The 20206-nt window shown below is 54.2% G+C and overlaps 1 protein-coding gene across 1 annotated transcript in view; it reads left to right on the forward strand.

Moving 5' to 3' along the window:
* Positions 1-4318: 4318 nt before the first annotated feature.
* LOC140406259 (cytoplasmic phosphatidylinositol transfer protein 1-like) overlaps positions 4319-20206 on the forward strand; it is a gene marked incomplete at its 3' end in the record, with an annotated part of 74681 nt that continues 58793 nt past the window's right edge. The window contains exons 1-5 of the mRNA XM_072494377.1: positions 4319-4324; positions 4488-4559; positions 4917-5009; positions 5197-5352; positions 14210-14273. Coding sequence (XP_072350478.1) covers positions 4319-4324; positions 4488-4559; positions 4917-5009; positions 5197-5352; positions 14210-14273 — 391 coding nt within the window. The remainder of the gene's footprint in view (positions 4325-4487; positions 4560-4916; positions 5010-5196; positions 5353-14209; positions 14274-20206) is intronic.

Consider the following 20206-nt stretch of genomic DNA (forward strand, 5'->3'; position numbering starts at 1 on the left):
GGCACGTGCATGAACTCCTTTGGTTATTAAAGTCAATGTTACACCTACAGAAGCTGCCTTTGTGCTCTGTCCAAAGCGTGCGGGGGTGTCATGTACGTTGAGCGCAAGTGTGTGTGTGTGAGGGGTGGTCTTACCTCAGCCCCAGGTGAGTCTGCCCCCTTCCCCCTGGGCCGCCATCAACATCCCCCCGGGCAGAGGACGGCACCGTGCGCTGCAGTGTCACAGCCGCATGCAGGGATGGTCCGGGTGGATGGTGGTACTGTGGCCATGGGTCAGACATAGTCCAACGATGTAGAGCCAGGAGCTCATCGCAGGGCGGGTTGTCATCATCCTCCATGGCCTGCGATAGACACGCGTCCACCCGCAACTGTGTAAGCCCGGCCCGTTGTGCCGCCGGTGGATCGGCAGTGGGGGGGGGGGGGGTGGCGAGTCTGGTCGTCTGGGGAGGACTGGGCCTCTTCCTGCTGCTCCTCCACTCCGCCCTCCTCTGCCTGCGGCACATCGCCCCTCTGCTGGGCTATGTTGTGCAGGACGCAGCACACCACAATGATGCGGCCGACCCTATCTGACGGATACTGGAGGGCGCCCCCAGAGAGGTCCAGGCACCTGAAACGCATCTTCAGCACTCCAAAGCACCCCTCGATCACTCCCCTTGTCGCTACATGGGCATCATTGTAGCGGCTCTCCGCCTCATTGCGTGGCCTCCGTATAGGCGTCATCAGCCACGATCGCAATGGGTAGACCCTGTTGCCCAGCAACCAGCCCCTCAGCCGGAGATGGCGTCCCTCGTACATGCCGGGGATGGATGACCGCGACAACACGTATGAGTCGTGTACACTGCCCGGGTAACGGGCGCAGACGTGCAGGATCATCATGCGGTGGCCGCAGACCACCTGTACGTTCATCGAATAGGTCCCCTTCCTATTGGTTAAAAAAGCCCTGTTCTCTGCAGGTGGCCGCACGGCGACGTGCATCCCATCGATCGCGCCCTGGACCATGGGGAACCCGGCAACGGCAGAGAAGCCCACAGCCCGGGCATCTTGGCTGGCCCGGTCCACGGGGAAGCGGATGTAGCGGTGCGCCATGGCATAAAGGGCATCTGTCACTGCCCGGATGCACCGATGTCTGCGATATGCCGGACAGGTCCCCACTCGGTGCCTGGATTGAACTTACAGGATACGGCCCGGCCTGGATAGGACGTTTCCACTTGTAGGAAAAACTAGAAGCAGAGGGGACACAATCTCAGACCGAAGGGACGATCCTTTCAAACAGAGATGAGGAGGAATTTCTTCAGCCAGAGGGAGGTGAATCTGTGGAACTCTTTGCCGCAGGAGGCTGTGGAGGCCAATTCACTGAGTGTCTTTAAGACGGAGATAGATCGGTTCTGGATTAATAAGGGGCATCAGGGGCTTTGGGGAGAAGGCAGGAGAACGAGGAGGAGAAAATGATTGAATGGCGGAGCAGACTCGATGGGCCGAGTGGCCTAATTCTGCTCCCATGCTTCATGGTCTTATGGTCTAGATCGACAACATGGGTCCTGTCTAACCTCCTACTGCGCGCTGGACTGTCGCACACATGATGAGACTCCGACGGGTGCAGTGGTACAGGCCTTTGTTAGTATTTATACCAACAAATTCCCTGGCAGCCCCGCCTCATTCCGACTGTTGGCAGGCCTGGCTCACATCAAGATGGGTGTCGGTTAAACCTCCTGCGAATGTAGCCTGCAAGCCTTCAATCGCGGTAACCGGGGCAACCTTGCCACCTGATTCGCGGATCATTTGTATTCCCCGCGGTTCCATCAGGCTTGGCCACAGGCACGATAGGTGGCGCCCACTGTGGAAAACTGCACCAGCTGGGTGAAGCCTAATTCTCCCGACCTATTGAATGCAGGCTTAACCTTCTTGGCTGAGGCACAGGGGATGGGTCGGGTTCTGAAATAATTTGGACGAGGCCTCAGCATCAGCGTAAACGTTGTCTTTCCGCCCCCGTATAATGTCGAACTCATCTTTGAAAACCTCCTGATTTTTTTTTGGAGGCATCATGAAGTCGTCCTTCGTTAATTTGGAGACTTCTAAGCCAATTTAATCTAATTTGGCGAAGGCGTCCCTGGCCCATCACACATGGTACCCCTTCCGTCTTTTACTGCATCCCTATTGTACGTCGCTAACCTAGCCATAGTGCTTCTCAACTGGAGCCCGCCGTGCAAATAACGTTACGTTCGTTCACCCTCAACTGTGGCAGAGGCCCAAATGTCACCCTCGATTCTCCGCGGTTGAACATTTACCTCCCCGTAATCGTAAGTGGCCTTGCCCACTTTGATTTGCTTAAACAGCCGACACTGTGCACTGGCGTCTGATTGTTTTGCTTTTCGCCCTTTTGTGGGCTCTGCCGAGTCTCGCGTTGCCTCCTAATGTGGCCCCATCCTATTGCAGGCAGCCTGTTCGCTCCTCACTTTCTGCCCCTCCATCGCTGGCGCGGCGATGGCCCAGCAACCTCCCGACAAACCTGGTAACGTCGCTCGATGGTTGGGTCCGCAACTCCAATGCGCCCCCCCCCCCCACCCTTTCCGGCGCTTCCCATAGCTTGGGTCACCTCTAATGCTTCCTTGGAGGCAATCTCTGCCTCTGCAAACATTTTCTATTCTGTATAGCTGTGCCATGAACATTGCAGACCAGCCTATCTCTCAACATGTCATTGAGTGCAGAGGCAGAGAGACAGAGAGACAGCAACAGTGAGACAGAAAAAGAGAGACAGAGGGAGAGTGACAGAGGCAGAGAGAGACAGACAGACAGCGAGACAGAGAGAGACAGACAGACAGAGAGAGAGGCTGTGAATCGCTCCGACCTTTAATCAGTTTCTTCTCTCTGAACAGCAAACTGCCTCAATGGGTTCGCGCATTCGTCCCAAATCTTTTCTACATCCGAGAAAAAGCCTGGAATTATTATCCATACACAGTAACAGGTAGGTCGGGATTGAGAGACACGGGGAGAAGGTGGGTAGGTGGGGGATTGAGGGATACGGGGAGAAGGTGGGTAGGTGGGGGATTGAGGGATACGGTGAGAAGGAGGGTAGGTGGGGGATTGAGGGATACGGGGAGAAGGTGGGTAGGTGGGGGATTGAGGGATGCGGGGAGAAGGTGGGTAGGTGGGGATTGAGGGATACGGGGAGATGGTGGGTAGGTGGGGGATTGAGGGATACGGGGAGAAGGTGGGTAGGTGGGGGATTGAGGGATACGGTGAGAAGGTGGGTAGGTGGGGGATTGAGGGATACGGGGAGAAGGTGGGTAGGTGGGGATTGAGGGATACGGGGAGGAGTTGGGTAGGTGGGGGATTGAGGGATATGGGGAGAAGGTGGGTAGCTGGGGGATTGAGGGATACGGGGAGAAGGTGGGTAGCTGGGGATTGAGGGAGATGGGGAGAAGGTGGGGGATTGAGGGATACGGGGAGGAGGTGGGTAGGTGGGGGATTGAGGGATACGGGGAGAAGGTGGGTGGATAGGGGATTGAGGGACACGGGGAGAAGGTGGGCAGGTGGGGATTGAGGGATACGGGGAGAAGGTGGGTAGGTGGGGGATTGAGGGATACGGGGAGAAGGTGGGTGGATAGGGGATTGAGGGAGACGGGGAGAAGGTGGGCAGGTGGGGATTGAGGGATACGGAGAGAAGGTGGGCAGGTGGGGGATTGAGGGACACGGGGAGAAGGTGGGTAGGTGGGGGATTGAGGGATACGGGGAGAAGGTGGGTAGGTGGGGGATTGAGGGACACGGGGAGAAGGTGGGCAGGTGGGGATTGAGGGATACGGGGAGAAGGTGGGTAGGTGGGGATTGAGGGATACGGGGAGAAGGTGGGTAGGTGGGGGATTGAGGGATATGGGGAGAAGGTGGGTAGGTGGGGGATTGAGGGATACGGGGAGAAGGTGGGTAGGTGGGGGATTGATGGAGACGGGGAGAATGTGGGTAGGTGGGGGATTGAGGGATACGGGGAGAAGGTGGGTAGGTGGGGGATTGAGGGATACGGGGAGAAGGTGGGTAGGTGGGGGATTGAGGGATACGGAGAGAAGGTGGGCAGGTGGGGGATTGAGGGATACGGAGAGAAGGTGGGGGATAGGGGATTGAGGGATACGGGGAGAAGGTGGGTGGATAGGGGATTGAGGGATACGGGGAGAAGGTGGGTAGGTGGGGATTGAGGGATACAGGGAGAAGGTGGGTAGGTGGGGATTGAGGGACACGGGGAGAAGGTGGGTAGGTGGGGGATTGAGGTATACGGGGAGAAGGTGGGGGATTGGGTGATACAGTAGGATGTTTGCCTTGTTCGAGATATAATGACCGTCTGATCCATTTGCTTGGTGTCTCGATGTTGACCCTCTGACGCTGCAGAATACACAGTGAGTACCGAACACACATCTCACAGAAATAGCTGCTTTCGAATTAATTTCACCGACCTGCTCGCTGCCCCGGAATTAAAGCACGTTTCCTTGTATCTCTACACAGTGTTCGTTCCTGCCGAAATTCTCAGTCAAAATTGAAACGCGGTTTGAAGACAATAATGGCTCGAACAGCAGCGTAAGTTGTCGAGGCTGAGAGAGTTAATCCCCCTCCCTGCCTCCCTCCCTCCATCCCATGATCAGGTTACAGGCTGCCCTATATCTGAGTGTAAATGGGGGGGGAGAGGTGGGTTAGAGGGTTTATCCCGCTTCCTCCATCCCTCCGATCAGGTTACAGGTTGCCCTATATCTGAGTGTAAATGGGGGGGGGGGGGAGAGGTGGGTTAGAGGGTTTATCCCGCTTCCTCCATCCCTCCGATCAGGTTACAGGTTGCCGTGTATCTGAGAGTACATGCGGACAGTGGTGGGTGAGAGTGTAAATGCCCCTCCCTTTGAAAGGAAATGGCTTCATGACTGCCTCTATTTCCCGGTCCAGGTATTCAATCGAGTTGTGACTCCGTCAGAAGACATTTGCTATATCGACATTGTAAGTGACACGTACCCTGAACGTTGCTACAAGGAATCTGAGGTAAGAGAACATTTGCTTTCCCACACGGTGTGATAACCCGAACCCTAACCCTAACCCTAAACGCTAACGCAAACGCTGAACCTTAGCCCTACGCCTAACCGGGCACCCTGTGCGCCGCCCAGCCCTGGTCGAACAACGGCCCACACAGTTACAACCAGCTCTCAGCCAACACGTTGTCCCCACGCAGGACCCCAGGACCTTCCGATCGGTGAAAACCGGACGCGGGCCATTGAGGGACGGCTGGACGGAGACATGCGACCCCGTGATGTGCTCCTACAAGCTGGTGGAGGTCCGATTCGAGATGTACGGGTTTCAGAGCAGAGTGGAGCAGCTCATGCACAGGGTGAGACGGAATGATGTGGAAAGGTCGATCAACTCGGGTCACATTTCTGATCCCGCGCTGTCCCTGTCCTGGGAGTGTTTGATGGGGACAGTGTAGAGGGAGCTTTACTCTGTATCTAACCCCGTGCTGTACCTGTCCTGGGCGTGTTTGATGGGGACAGTGTAGAGGGAGCTTTACTCTGTATCTAACCCTGTGCTGTACCTGTCCTGGGAGTGTTTGATGCGGACAGTTTAGAGGGAGCTTTACTCTGTGTCTAACCCCGTGCTGTACCTGTCCTGGGAGTGTTTGATGGGGACAGTGTAGAGGGAGCTTTACTCTGTATCAAACCCCGTGCTGTACCTGTCCTGGGGGTGTTTGATGGGGACAGTGTCGAGGGAGCTTTACTCTGTATCTAACCCTGTGCTGTACCTGTCCTGGGAGTGTTTGATGGGGACAGTGTAGAGGGAGCTTTACTCTGTATCTAACCCCGTGCTGTACCTGTCCTGGGAGTGTTTGATGGGGACAGTGTAGAGGGAGCTTTACTCTGTATCTAACCCCGTGCTGTACCTGTCCTGGGAGTGTTTGATGGGGACAGTGTAGCGGGAGTTTACTCTGTATCTAACCCCATGCTGCACCTGTCCTGGGATTGTTTGATGGGTACAGTGTAGAGGGAGCTTTACTCTGTATCTAACCACGTGCTGTACCTGTCCTGGGAGTGTTTGATGGGGACAGTGTAGGTGGAGCTTTACTCTGTATCTAACCCCGTGCTGTACCTGTCCTGGGAGTGTTTGATGGGGACAGTGTAGAGGGAGCTTTACTCTGTATCTAACCCCGTGCTGTACCTGTCCTGGGAGTGTTTAATTGGTCAGTATAGAGGGAGCTTTACTCTGTATCTAACCCCGTACTGTACCTGTCCTGGGAGTGTTTGATGGGACAGTGTAGAGGGAGCTTTACTCTGTATCTAACCCCGTGCTGTACCTGTCCTGGGAGTGTTTGATGCGGACAGTGTAGAGGGTTCTTTACTCTGTATCTAACCCCGTGCTGTACCTGTCCTGGGAGTGTCTGATGTGGAGAGTGTAGAGGGAGCTTTACTCTGTACCTAACCCCGTGCTGTACCTGTCCTGGGAGTGTTTGATGCGGACAGTGTAGAGGGAGCTTTACTCTGTATCTAACCCCGTGCTGTACCTGTCCTGGGAGTGTTTGATGGGGACAGTGTCGAGGGAGCTTTTCTCTGTATCTAACCCCGTGCTGTACCTGTCCTGGGAGTGTTTGATGGGGACAGTATAGAGGGAGCTTTACTGTGTATCTAACCCCGTGCGGTACCTGTCCTGGGAGTGTTTGATGGGGACAGTGTAGAGGGAGCTTTACTCTGTATCTAACCCCGTGCTGTACCTGTCCTGGGAGTGTTTGATGGGGACAGTGTAGAGATAGCTTCACTCTGTATCTAACCCCGTGCTGTACCTGTCCTGGGAATGTTTGATGCGGACAGTGTAGAGGGGGCTTTACTCTGAATCGAACCCCGTGCTGTACCTGTCCTGGGAGTGTTTGATGGGGACAGTGTAGAGGGAGCTTTACTCTGTATCTAACCCCGTGCTGTACCTGTCCTGGGAGTGTTTGATGGAGAACAGTGTAGTGGTAGCTTTACTCTGTATCTAACCCCGTGCTGTACCTGTCCTGGGAGTGTTTAATGGGGACAGTGTAGAGGGAGCTTTACTCTGTATCTAACCCCGTGCTGTTCCTGTACTGGGAGTGTTTGATGGGGACAGTGTAGAGGGAGCTTTACTCTTTATCTAACCCCGTGCTGTACCTGTCCTGGGAGTGTTTGATGGGGACAGTGTAGAGGGAGCTTTACTCTGTATCTAACCCCGTGCTGTCCCTGTCCTGCGAGTGTTTGATGGGGACAGTGTAGAGGGACCTTTACTCTGTATCTAACCCCGTACTGTACCTGTCCTGGGAGTGTTTGATGGGGACAGTGTAGAGGGAGCTTTACTCTGTATCTAACCCCGTGCTGTACCTGTCCTGGGAGTGTTTGATGGGGACAGTGTAGAGGGAGCTTTACTCTGTATCTAACCCCGTGCTGTACTTGTCCTGGGAGTGTTTGATGGGGACAGTTTTGAGGGAGCTTTACTCTGTACCTAACCCCGTGCTGTACCTGTCCTGGGAGTGTTTGATGGGGACAGTGTAGAGGGAGCTTTACTCTGTATCTAACCCCGTGCTGTACCTGTCCTGGGAGTGTTTGATGGGGACAGTGCAGAGGGAGCTTTACTCTGTATCTAACCCCGTGCTGTACCTGTCCGGGGAGAGTTTGATGGGGACAGTGTAGAGGGAGCTTTACTCTGTATCTAACCCCGTGCTGTACCTGTCCTGGGAGTGTTTGATGGGGACAGTGTAGAGGGAGCTTCACTCTGTATCTAACCCCGTGCTGTACCAGTCCTGGGAGTGTTTGATGGGGACAGTGTAGAGGGAGCTTTACTCTGTATCTAACCCCGTGCTGTACCTGTCCTGGGAGTGTTTGATGGGGACAGTATAGAGGGAGCTTTACTCTGTATCTAACCCCGTGCTGTACCTGTCCTGGGAGTGTTTGATGGGGACAGTGTAGAGGGAGCTTTAGTCTGTATCTAACCCCGTGCTGTACCTGTCCTGGGAGTGTTTGATGGGGACAGTGTCGAGGGAGCTTCACTCTGTATCTAACCCCGTGCTGTACCTGTCCTGGGAGTGTTTGATGGGGACAGTGTCGAGGGAGCTTTACTCTGTATCTAACCCCGTGCTGTACCTGTCCTGGGAGTGTTTGATGGGGACAGTGTAGAGGGTTCTTTACTCTGTATCTAACCCCGTGCTGTACCTGTCCTGGGAGTGTCTGATGTGGAGAGTGTAGAGGGAGCTTTACTCTGTACCTAACCCCGTGCTGTACCTGTCCTGGGAGTGTTTGATGCGGACAGTGTAGAGGGAGCTTTACTCTGTATCTAACCCCGTGCTGTACCTGTCCTGGGAGTGTTTGATGGGGACAGTGTCGAGGGAGCTTTTCTCTGTATCTAACCCCGTGCTGTACCTGTCCTGGGAGTGTTTGATGGGGACAGTATAGAGGGAGCTTTACTGTGTATCTAACCCCGTGCGGTACCTGTCCTGGGAGTGTTTGATGGGGACAGTGTAGAGGGAGCTTTACTCTGTATCTAACCCCGTGCTGTACCTGTCCTGGGAGTGTTTGATGGGGACAGTGTAGAGATAGCTTCACTCTGTATCTAACCCCGTGCTGTACCTGTCCTGGGAATGTTTGATGCGGACAGTGTCGAGGGGGCTTTACTCTGAATCGAACCCCGTGCTGTACCTGTCCTGGGAGTGTTTGATGGGGACAGTGTAGAGGGAGCTTTACTCTGTATCTAACCCCGTGCTGTACCTGTCCTGGGAGTGTTTGATGGAGAACAGTGTAGTGGTAGCTTTACTCTGTATCTAACCCCGTGCTGTACCTGTCCTGGGAGTGTTTAATGGGGACAGTGTAGAGGGAGCTTTACTCTGTATCTAACCCCGTGCTGTTCCTGTACTGGGAGTGTTTGATGGGGACAGTGTAGAGGGAGCTTTACTCTTTATCTAACCCCGTGCTGTACCTGTCCTGGGAGTGTTTGATGGGGACAGTGTAGAGGGAGCTTTACTCTGTATCTAACCCCGTGCTGTCCCTGTCCTGCGAGTGTTTGATGGGGACAGTGTAGAGGGACCTTTACTCTGTATCTAACCCCGTACTGTACCTGTCCTGGGAGTGTTTGATGGGGACAGTGTAGAGGGAGCTTTACTCTGTATCTAACCCCGTGCTGTACCTGTCCTGGGAGTGTTTGATGGGGACAGTGTAGAGGGAGCTTTACTCTGTATCTAACCCCGTGCTGTACTTGTCCTGGGAGTGTTTGATGGGGACAGTGTTGAGGGAGCTTTACTCTGTACCTAACCCCGTGCTGTACCTGTCCTGGGAGTGTTTGATGGGGACAGTGTAGAGGGAGCTTTACTCTGTATCTAACCCCGTGCTGTACCTGTCCTGGGAGTGTTTGATGGGGACAGTGCAGAGGGAGCTTTACTCTGTATCTAACCCCGTGCTGTACCTGTCCGGGGAGAGTTTGATGGGGACAGTGTAGAGGGAGCTTTACTCTGTATCTAACCCCGTGCTGTACCTGTCCTGGGAGTGTTTGATGGGGACAGTGTAGAGGGAGCTTCACTCTGTATCTAACCCCGTGCTGTACCTGTCCTGGGAGTGTTTGATGGGGACAGTGTAGAGGGAGCTTTACTCTGTATCTAACCCCGTGCTGTACCTGTCCTGGGAGTGTTTGATGGGGACAGTATAGAGGGAGCTTTACTCTGTATCTAACCCCGTGCTGTACCTGTCCTGGGAGTGTTTGATGGGGACAGTGTAGAGGGAGCTTTAGTCTGTATCTAACCCCGTGCTGTACCTGTCCTGGGAGTGTTTGATGGGGACAGTGGAGAGGGAGCTTTACTCTGTATCTAACCCCGTGCTGTCCCTGTCCTGGGAGTGTTTGATGGGGACAGTGTAGAGGGAGCTTCACTCTGTATCTAACCCCGTGCTGTACCTGTCCTGGGAGTGTTTGATGGGGACAGTGTCGAGGGAGCTTCACTCTGTATCTAACCCCGTGCTGTACCTGTCCTGGGAGTGTTTGATGGGGACAGTGTCGAGGGAGCTTTACTCTGTATCTAACCCCGTGCTGTACCTGTCCTGGGAGTGTTTGATGGGGACAGTGTAGAGGGAGCTTCACTCTGTATCTAACCCCGTGCTGTACCTGTCCTGGGAGTGTTTGATGGGGACAGTGTAGAGGGAGCTTTACTCTGTATCTAACCCCGTGCTGTACCTGTCCTGGGAGTGTTTGATGGGGACAGTATAGAGGGAGCTTTACTCTGTATCTAACCCCGTGCTGTACCTGTCCTGGGAGTGTTTGATGGGGACAGTGTAGAGGGAGCTTTAGTCTGTATCTAACCCCGTGCTGTACCTGTCCTGGGAGTGTTTGATGGGGACAGTGGAGAGGGAGCTTTACTCTGTATCTAACCCCGTGCTGTACCTGTCCTGGGAGTGTTTGATGGGGACAGTGTAGAGGGAGCTTTAGTCTGAATCTAACCCCGTGCTGTACCTGTCCTGGGAGTGTTTGATGGGGACAGTGTAGAGGGAGCTTCACTCTGTATCTAACCCCGTGCTGTACCTGTCCTGGGAGTGTTTGATGGGGACAGTGTCGAGGGAGCTTCACTCTGTATCTAACCCCGTGCTGTACCTGTCCTGGGAGTGTTTGATGGGGACAGTGTCGAGGGAGCTTTACTCTGTATCTAACCCCGTGCTGTACCTGTCCTGGGAGTGTTTGATGGGGACAGTGTAGAGGGTTCTTTACTCTGTATCTAACCCCGTGCTGTACCTGTCCTGGGAGTGTCTGATGTGGAGAGTGTAGAGGGAGCTTTACTCTGTACCTAACCCCGTGCTGTACCTGTCCTGGGAGTGTTTGATGCGGACAGTGTAGAGGGAGCTTTACTCTGTATCTAACCCCGTGCTGTACCTGTCCTGGGAGTGTTTGATGGGGACAGTGTCGAGGGAGCTTTTCTCTGTATCTAACCCCGTGCTGTACCTGTCCTGGGAGTGTTTGATGGGGACAGTATAGAGGGAGCTTTACTGTGTATCTAACCCCGTGCGGTACCTGTCCTGGGAGTGTTTGATGGGGACAGTGTAGAGGGAGCTTTACTCTGTATCTAACCCCGTGCTGTACCTGTCCTGGGAGTGTTTGATGGGGACAGTGTAGAGATAGCTTCACTCTGTATCTAACCCCGTGCTGTACCTGTCCTGGGAATGTTTGATGCGGACAGTGTAGAGGGGGCTTTACTCTGAATCGAACCCCGTGCTGTACCTGTCCTGGGAGTGTTTGATGGGGACAGTGTAGAGGGAGCTTTACTCTGTATCTAACCCCGTGCTGTACCTGTCCTGGGAGTGTTTGATGGAGAACAGTGTAGTGGTAGCTTTACTCTGTATCTAACCCCGTGCTGTACCTGTCCTGGGAGTGTTTAATGGGGACAGTGTAGAGGGAGCTTTACTCTGTATCTAACCCCGTGCTGTTCCTGTACTGGGAGTGTTTGATGGGGACAGTGTAGAGGGAGCTTTACTCTTTATCTAACCCCGTGCTGTACCTGTCCTGGGAGTGTTTGATGGGGACAGTGTAGAGGGAGCTTTACTCTGTATCTAACCCCGTGCTGTCCCTGTCCTGCGAGTGTTTGATGGGGACAGTGTAGAGGGACCTTTACTCTGTATCTAACCCTGTACTGTACCTGTCCTGGGAGTGTTTGATGGGGACAGTGTAGAGGGAGCTTTACTCTGTATCTAACCCCGTGCTGTACCTGTCCTGGGAGTGTTTGATGGGGACAGTGTAGAGGGAGCTTTACTCTGTATCTAACCCCGTGCTGTACTTGTCCTGGGAGTGTTTGATGGGGACAGTGTTGAGGGAGCTTTACTCTGTACCTAACCCCGTGCTGTACCTGTCCTGGGAGTGTTTGATGGGGACAGTGTAGAGGGAGCTTTACTCTGTATCTAACCCCGTGCTGTACCTGTCCTGGGAGTGTTTGATGGGGACAGTGCAGAGGGAGCTTTACTCTGTATCTAACCCCGTGCTGTACCTGTCCGGGGAGAGTTTGATGGGGACAGTGTAGAGGGAGCTTTACTCTGTATCTAACCCCGTGCTGTACCTGTCCTGGGAGTGTTTGATGGGGACAGTGTAGAGGGAGCTTCACTCTGTATCTAACCCCGTGCTGTACCTGTCCTGGGAGTGTTTGATGGGGACAGTGTAGAGGGAGCTTTACTCTGTATCTAACCCCGTGCTGTACCTGTCCTGGGAGTGTTTGATGGGGACAGTATAGAGGGAGCTTTACTCTGTATCTAACCCCGTGCTGTACCTGTCCTGGGAGTGTTTGATGGGGACAGTGTAGAGGGAGCTTTAGTCTGTATCTAACCCCGTGCTGTACCTGTCCTGGGAGTGTTTGATGGGGACAGTGGAGAGGGAGCTTTACTCTGTATCTAACCCCGTGCTGTCCCTGTCCTGGGAGTGTTTGATGGGGACAGTGTAGAGGGAGCTTCACTCTGTATCTAACCCCGTGCTGTACCTGTCCTGGGAGTGTTTGATGGGGACAGTGTCGAGGGAGCTTCACTCTGTATCTAACCCCGTGCTGTACCTGTCCTGGGAGTGTTTGATGGGGACAGTGTCGAGGGAGCTTTACTCTGTATCTAACCCCGTGCTGTACCTGTCCTGGGAGTGTTTGATGGGGACAGTGTAGAGGGAGCTTCACTCTGTATCTAACCCTGTGCTGTACCTGTCCTGGGAGTGTTTGATGGGGACAGTGTAGAGGGAGCTTTACTCTGTATCTAACCCCGTGCTGTACCTGTCCTGGGAGTGTTTGATGGGGACAGTATAGAGGGAGCTTTACTCTGTATCTAACCCCGTGCTGTACCTGTCCTGGGAGTGTTTGATGGGGACAGTGTAGAGGGAGCTTTACTCTGTATCTAACCCCGTGCTGTACTTGTCCTGGGAGTGTTTGATGGGGACAGTGTTGAGGGAGCTTTACTCTGTACCTAACCCCGTGCTGTACCTGTCCTGGGAGTGTTTGATGGGGACAGTGTAGAGGGAGCTTTACTCTGTATCTAACCCCGTGCTGTACCTGTCCTGGGAGTGTTTGATGGGGACAGTGCAGAGGGAGCTTTACTCTGTATCTAACCCCGTGCTGTACCTGTCCGGGGAGAGTTTGATGGGGACAGTGTAGAGGGAGCTTTACTCTGTATCTAACCCCGTGCTGTACCTGTCCTGGGAGTGTTTGATGGGGACAGTGTAGAGGGAGCTTCACTCTGTATCTAACCCCGTGCTGTACCTGTCCTGGGAGTGTTTGATGGGGACAGTGTAGAGGGAGCTTTACTCTGTATCTAACCCCGTGCTGTACCTGTCCTGGGAGTGTTTGATGGGGACAGTATAGAGGGAGCTTTACTCTGTATCTAACCCCGTGCTGTACCTGTCCTGGGAGTGTTTGATGGGGACAGTGTAGAGGGAGCTTTAGTCTGTATCTAACCCCGTGCTGTACCTGTCCTGGGAGTGTTTGATGGGGACAGTGGAGAGGGAGCTTTACTCTGTATCTAACCCCGTGCTGTCCCTGTCATGGGAGTGTTTGATGGGGACAGTGTAGAGGGAGCTTCACTCTGTATCTAACCCCGTGCTGTACCTGTCCTGGGAGTGTTTGATGGGGACAGTGTCGAGGGAGCTTCACTCTGTATCTAACCCCGTGCTGTACCTGTCCTGGGAGTGTTTGATGGGGACAGTGTCGAGGGAGCTTTACTCTGTATCTAACCCCGTGCTGTACCTGTCCTGGGAGTGTTTGATGGGGACAGTGTAGAGGGAGCTTCACTCTGTATCTAACCCCGTGCTGTACCTGTCCTGGGAGTGTTTGATGGGGACAGTGTAGAGGGAGCTTTACTCTGTATCTAACCCCGTGCTGTACCTGTCCTGGGAGTGTTTGATGGGGACAGTATAGAGGGAGCTTTACTCTGTATGTAACCCCGTGCTGTACCTGTCCTGGGAGTGTTTGATGGGGACAGTGTAGAGGGAGCTTTAGTCTGTATCTAACCCCGTGCTGTACCTGTCCTGGGAGTGTTTGATGGGGACAGTGTAGAGGGAGCTTGACTCTGTATCTAACCCCGTGCTGTACCTGTCCTGGGAGTGTTTGATGGGGACAGTGTCGAGGGAGCTTCACTCTGTATCTAACCCCGTGCTGTACCTGTCCTGGGAGTGTTTGATGGGGACAGTGTCGAGGGAGCTTCACTCTGTATCTAGCCGGCATGATGAGTGATCTGAAGTACCTGTTTTATTTGTGGTAGAATATCCGGGAAGTTCTCCTGGTCGGTCATCGCGAAGCATTCGCCTGGATCGACGAGTGGATCGGTAAGACTATATTGAAAATGGTGTCCCATGTCTGAAGTGGTGTGGGTGGGGTAGGGTCTTGCAGGGGGGGGGGGGGGGGGCGTGTTCCCCGTGTTTCTGCCGCCCGGCCTTGTCCCTCTCGGGGTCAGAGGTGTCGGGTTTGGAAGCCGCTGTCTGAGGAGCGAGGGCGCGTCTTGCAGACGGTGCGTCAAGGGGGTGTCGAAGGCGGAGTGGGGGTTGGGTCGACCGGGGGGGGGGGGGGGGGGGGGGGGGTGGAGTCAGGTCGTGAGTTACTCTCCGCAGGATTCCCAGCCTCTGACCTGCTCTGGTAGCCGCAGGATTTATACGGCTGGGTCCAGTTCAGGTTCTCATCAATGGTAACCCCTGTGATGTCGAAGGTGGCGAGGGATTCATCGATGGTAATGCCAAGGGAGCGATGGTTGGATCCTCTCTTGATGGTCGTCGCCTGGCACCTGTGTGGCACGAATGTAAATTAACATCTCCCCAAAATGAGCGGGTCGTTCCTAATGGTTTTACGATCCTCGTTCATGTTCCCAATGGGTGTTCTGGTCCCAGATGGACCCACTGTTCGTGAGACTGATTAACCTTTAACCAAATGATAAAACCTTGATTTAACAAGAAAAGGTTAACTATAGGCAGAACAAAGAAATGTACAGCACAGGAACAGGCCCTTCGGCCCTCCAAGCCCGTGCCGGCCATGCTGCCCGACTAAACTACAATCTTCTACCCTTCCTGGGTCCGTATCCTTCTATTCCCATCCTATTCATATATTTGTCAAGATGCCCCTTAAATGTCCCTATCGTCCCTGCTTCCACCACCTCCTCCGGTAGCGAGTTCCAGGCACCCACTACCCTCTGTGTAAAAAACTTGCCTCGTTCATCTCCTCTAAACCTTGCCCCTCTCAACTTAAACCTATGCCCCCTAGTAATTGACCCCTCGACCCCGGAGAAAAGCCTCTGACTACCCATTCTGTCTATGCCCCTCATAATTTTGTAGACCTCTATCAGGTCGCCCCTCAACCTCCTTCGTTCCAGTGAGAACAAACCGAGTTTATTCAATCGCTCCTCATAGCTAATGCCCTCCATACCAGGCAACATCCTGGTAAATCTCTTCTGCACCCTCTCTGAAGCCTCCACATCCGTCTGGTAGTGTGGCGACCAGAATTGAACACTATACTCCAAGTGTGGCCTAACTAAGGTTCTATACAGCTGCAACATGACTTGCCAATTCTTATACTCAATGCCCCGGCCAATGAAGGCAAGCATGCCGTATGCCTTCTTGACTACCTTCTCCACCTGTGTCGCCCCTTTCAGTGACCTGTGGACCTGTACTCCCAGATCTCTTTGACTTTCAATACTCTTGAGGGTTCTACCATTCACTGTATATTCCCTACCTGCATTAGACCTTCCAAAATGCATCACCTCACATTTGTCCGGATTAAACTCCATCTGCCATCTCTCCGCCCAAGTCTCCAAACGATCTAAATCCTGCTGTATCCTCCGACAGTCCTCATCGCTATCCGCAATTCCACCAACCTTTGTGTCGTCTGCAAACTTACTAATCAGACCAGTTACATTTTCCTCCACATCATTTATATATACTACAAAGAGCAAAGGTCCCAGCACTGATCCCTGTGGAACACCACTGGTCACAGCCCTCCAATTAGAAAAGCACCCTTCCATTGCTACTCTCTGCCTTCTATGACCTAGCCAGTTCTGTATCCAACTATACCAAATATATCTTTCCCCCAGCTATGCTTTTCTAGGCCTAGACATATTTCTAATGTTATCAGAAGTTACAAAATCTACCTCGTACTCTAATATTCTCAGTAAGTCCACAGTCCCTTCAAACCCCCGGCCTGTGGTCAGGGACACCCCACTCTGAAACCAAGTGACAGATTCCACCTAATACCACCCCTGTGGAGTCTTCGTCAAATCCCACCTCCCTCCCTCCCCGATACATGTCACGCCGTAAGCTAACTAGCCTAGCGGGAACCCTGGCCTGCAAACGAGGGTTCCCAAACTCCACTCACGAAGAAATACTTTGGATCCTTCTCCCCCCCCCCCCCCCCCCCACACGCACGCACAAACACGCACATATTTCTCTCGGATGTCTTCACCAAGGATCCAGCTCCAAGGTTTCAACCTCTCCTTTCAGGTGCGCAGCCACGGTAACGGAACATCACTGCCTCGCATCCTCCATTAAGGTGCGGCCAAGTTTAGGACCACGGGGAACATCGCCCCCTCACCCGCCTGGCTTCAAATCTGCCTCGCCCGGAGGTCGCTTGCATTCGCTGGCACTTGCCCCGCTCTTTCCGTCAGCTGCACCGAACCAGCGTGCTTGTCCCTTTCGCATCACAGGCTCTCCTGAAAGCATTCCTCCCGTCGCATTCCCTCTGTTCTGGAACTCTCTGGAACTTGGTTTCTGTCCCGTTCCACCCCCCCACACTCCCCCCCCCCCCCTGCCCCCCCAACCCCCAAACCCACCAGGTAAGCGCTTCTGCTTTCCCGTGCGCGACCCGGCCGACCGATTCGATTTTATCGAAACCCGACAGCGCAAAAGATGCATCGGGGTGCAGGCAAAGTTTAAAGTGAAACAAAAAAAAAAACCTGCCAGCCTGCAGGCCCCTTTGGCCAACCCAAAGCAAAAACACCCGAGGACGCAAAAACAGAGACATACGAATGAAACCTCGAGGTTGCGCCTAACCCAAGCAACGCAAATGTAAATTGCTCGAAGAATGTCCAATTGCTAACGGGAGGGAGATCTGTCCATGACCAGAGGACAGTCAGGATATTGAGAGAGAGATGAGGAGAGTGAGTGAGGAAGAGGAGGAGAGATTGTGCAGATTGAGGACAGCCTCTGGACTTTCTGGTTCGTAGGCCGCCAAAGGCAGGTTGGGCCGGTTTGACAGGTTCCCGGTTCGATGTTGTGACAAGCTGGAGAAAGTTGAATCAAAACATTGACAGCATTCTTCAACGCCCTTCAGCCCCTGTGACGTACTGATGGGTTCAATGCAAACAGTCCACACCCTGCTCCACACACCCCAACCCCCTGACCGCTGACATCAACCTCCACCCCTCCCCCCCCCCCCACCCCCCGCCCCCCCCGCCCCCCCACCCAGTGCCAGTACTAAGGGAGCGCCGCACTGTCGGAGGGAGATGTGTATACTCTAGGATTTGAGCGCTATAATCCAGGCCCACACTCCCCCCGGTGCCAGTACTGAGGGAGCGCTGCACTGTCGGGGGTAGATGTGTATACTCTAGGATTTGAGCTCCATAATCCAGGCCCACACTCCCCCCGGTGACAGTACTGAGGGAGCGCTGCACTGTCGGAGGTAGATGTCTATACTCTAGGATTTGAGCGCTATAATCCAGGCCGACACTCCCCCCGGTGCCAGTACTGAGGGAGCGCTGCACTTTCGGAGGTAGATGTCTATACTCTAGGATTTGAGCTCCATAATCCAGGCCCACACTCCCCCCGGTGACAGTACTGAGGGAGCGCCGCACTGTCGGAGGGAGATGTATATACTCTAGGATTTGAGCTCCACAATCCAGGCCGACACTCCCCCCGGTGCCAGTACTGAGGGAGCGCCGCACTGTCGGGGGTAGATGTCTCTACTCTAGGATTTGAGCTCCCTAATCCAGGCCGACACTCCCCCCGGTGCCAGTACTGAGGGAGCGCAGCACTGTCGGGGGTAGATGTATATACTCTAGGATTTGAGCTCCATAATCCAGGCCGACACTCCCCCCGGTGCCAGTACTGAGGGAGTGCTGCACTGTCGGAGGGAGATGTCTATACTCTAGGATTTGAGCTTCATAATCCAGGCCGACACTCCCCCCGGTGCCAGTACTGAGGGAGCGCCGCACTGTCGGAGGGAGATGTCTATACTCTCGGATTTGAGCTCCATAATCCAGGCCGACACTCCCCCCGGTGCCTGTACTGAGGGAGCGCCGCACTGTCGGAGGTAGATGTATATACTCTAGGATTTGAGCGCTATAATCCAGGCCGACAATCCCCCCGGTGCCAGTACTGAGGGAGAGCTGCACTGTCGGAGGGAGATGTATATAATCTAGGATTTGAGCTCCATAATCCAGGCCTACACTCCCCCCGGTGCCAGTACTGAGGGAGCGCTGCACTGTCGGGGGTAGATGTATATAATCTAGGATTTGAGCTCCATAATCCAGGCCGACACTCCCCCCGGTGCCAGTACTGAGGGAGCGCCGCACTGTCGGGGGTAGGTGTATATACTCTAGGTTTTGAGCTCCATAATCCAGGCCCACACTCCCCCCGGTGCCAGTACTGAGGGAGCGCCGCACTGTCGGGGGTAGATGTATATACTCTCGTTTGAGCTCCATAATCCAGGCCGACACTCCCCCCGATGCCAGTACTGAGGGAGCGCCGCACTGTCGGAGGGAGATGTCTATACGCTAGGATTTGAGCTCCATAATCCAGGCCGACACTGCCCTCCGGTGCCAGTACTGAGGGAGCGCTGCACTGTCGGGGGTAGATGTGTATACTCTAGGATTTGAGCTCCATAATCCAGGCCGACACTCCCCCCGGTGCCAGTACTGAGGGAACGCTGCACTGTCGGGGGGAGATGTATATACTCTCGTATTTGAGCTCCATAATCCAGGCCGACACTCCCCCCGGTGCCAGTAATGAGGGAGCGCCGCACTGTCGGGGGTAGATGTGTATACTCTAGGATTTGAGCTCCATAATCCAGGCCCACACTCCCTCTGGTGCCAGTACTGAGGGAGCGCCGCACTGTTGGGGATAGATGTATATACTCTAGGATTTGAGCTCCATAATCCAGGCCCACACTCCCCCCGGTGCCAGTACTGAGGGAGCGCTGCACTGTCGGAGGTAGATGTCTAGACTCTAGGATTTGAGCTCCATAATCCAGGCCGACACTCCCCCCGGTGCCAGTACTGAGGGAGCGCTGCACTGTCGGGGGTAGATGTATGTACTCTAGGATTTGAGCTCCATAATCCAGGCCGACACTCCCCCCGGTGCCAGTACTGAGGGAGCGCTGCACTGTCGGAGGGAGATGTCTATACTCTAGGATTTGAGCTTCATAATCCAGGCCGACACTCCCCCCGGTGCCAGTACTGAGGGAGCGCCGCACTGTCGGAGGGAGATGTCTATACTCTAGGATTTGAGCTCCATAATCCAGGCCGGCACTCCCCCCGGTGCCAGTACTGAAGGAGCGCTGCACTGTCGGAGGGAGATGTCTATATTCTAGGATTTGAGCTCCATAATCCAGGCCCACACTCCCCCCGGTGCCAGTACTGAGGGAGCGCCGCACTGTCGGAGGGAGATGTCTATACTCTAGGATCTGAGCTCCATAATCCAGGCCGACACTCCCTCCGGTGCCAGTACTGAGGGAGCGCTGCACTGTCGGAGGGAGATGTATATACTCTAGGATTTGAGCGCTATAATCCAGGCCGACACTCTCCCCGGTGTCAGTACTGAGGGAGCGCTGCACTGTCGGAGGGAGATGTCTATACTCTCGGATTTGAGCTCCATAATCCAGGCCGACACTCCCCCCGGTGCCAGTACTGAGGGAGCGCCGCACTGTCGGAGGTAGATGTATATACTCTAGGATTTGAGCGCTATTATCCAGGCCGACAATCCCCCCGGTGCCAGTACTGAGGGAGAGCTGCACTGTCGGAGGGAGATGTATATAATCTAGGATTTGTGCTCCATAATCCAGGCCCACACTCCCCCCGGTGCCAGTACTGAGGGAGCGCTGCACTGTCGGAGGGAGATGTATATAATCTAGGATTTGTGCTCCATAATCCAGGCCCACACTCCCCCCGGTGCCAGTACTGAGGGAGCGCTGCACTGTCGGGGGTAGATGTATATAATCTAGGATTTGAGCTCCATAATCCAGGCCGACACTCCCCCCGGTGCCAGTACGGAGGGAGCGCTGC

This window comes from Scyliorhinus torazame, unplaced genomic scaffold (assembly GCF_047496885.1).
Source record: "Scyliorhinus torazame isolate Kashiwa2021f unplaced genomic scaffold, sScyTor2.1 scaffold_388, whole genome shotgun sequence".
NCBI classification, from domain to species: Eukaryota; Metazoa; Chordata; class Chondrichthyes; order Carcharhiniformes; family Scyliorhinidae; genus Scyliorhinus; species Scyliorhinus torazame.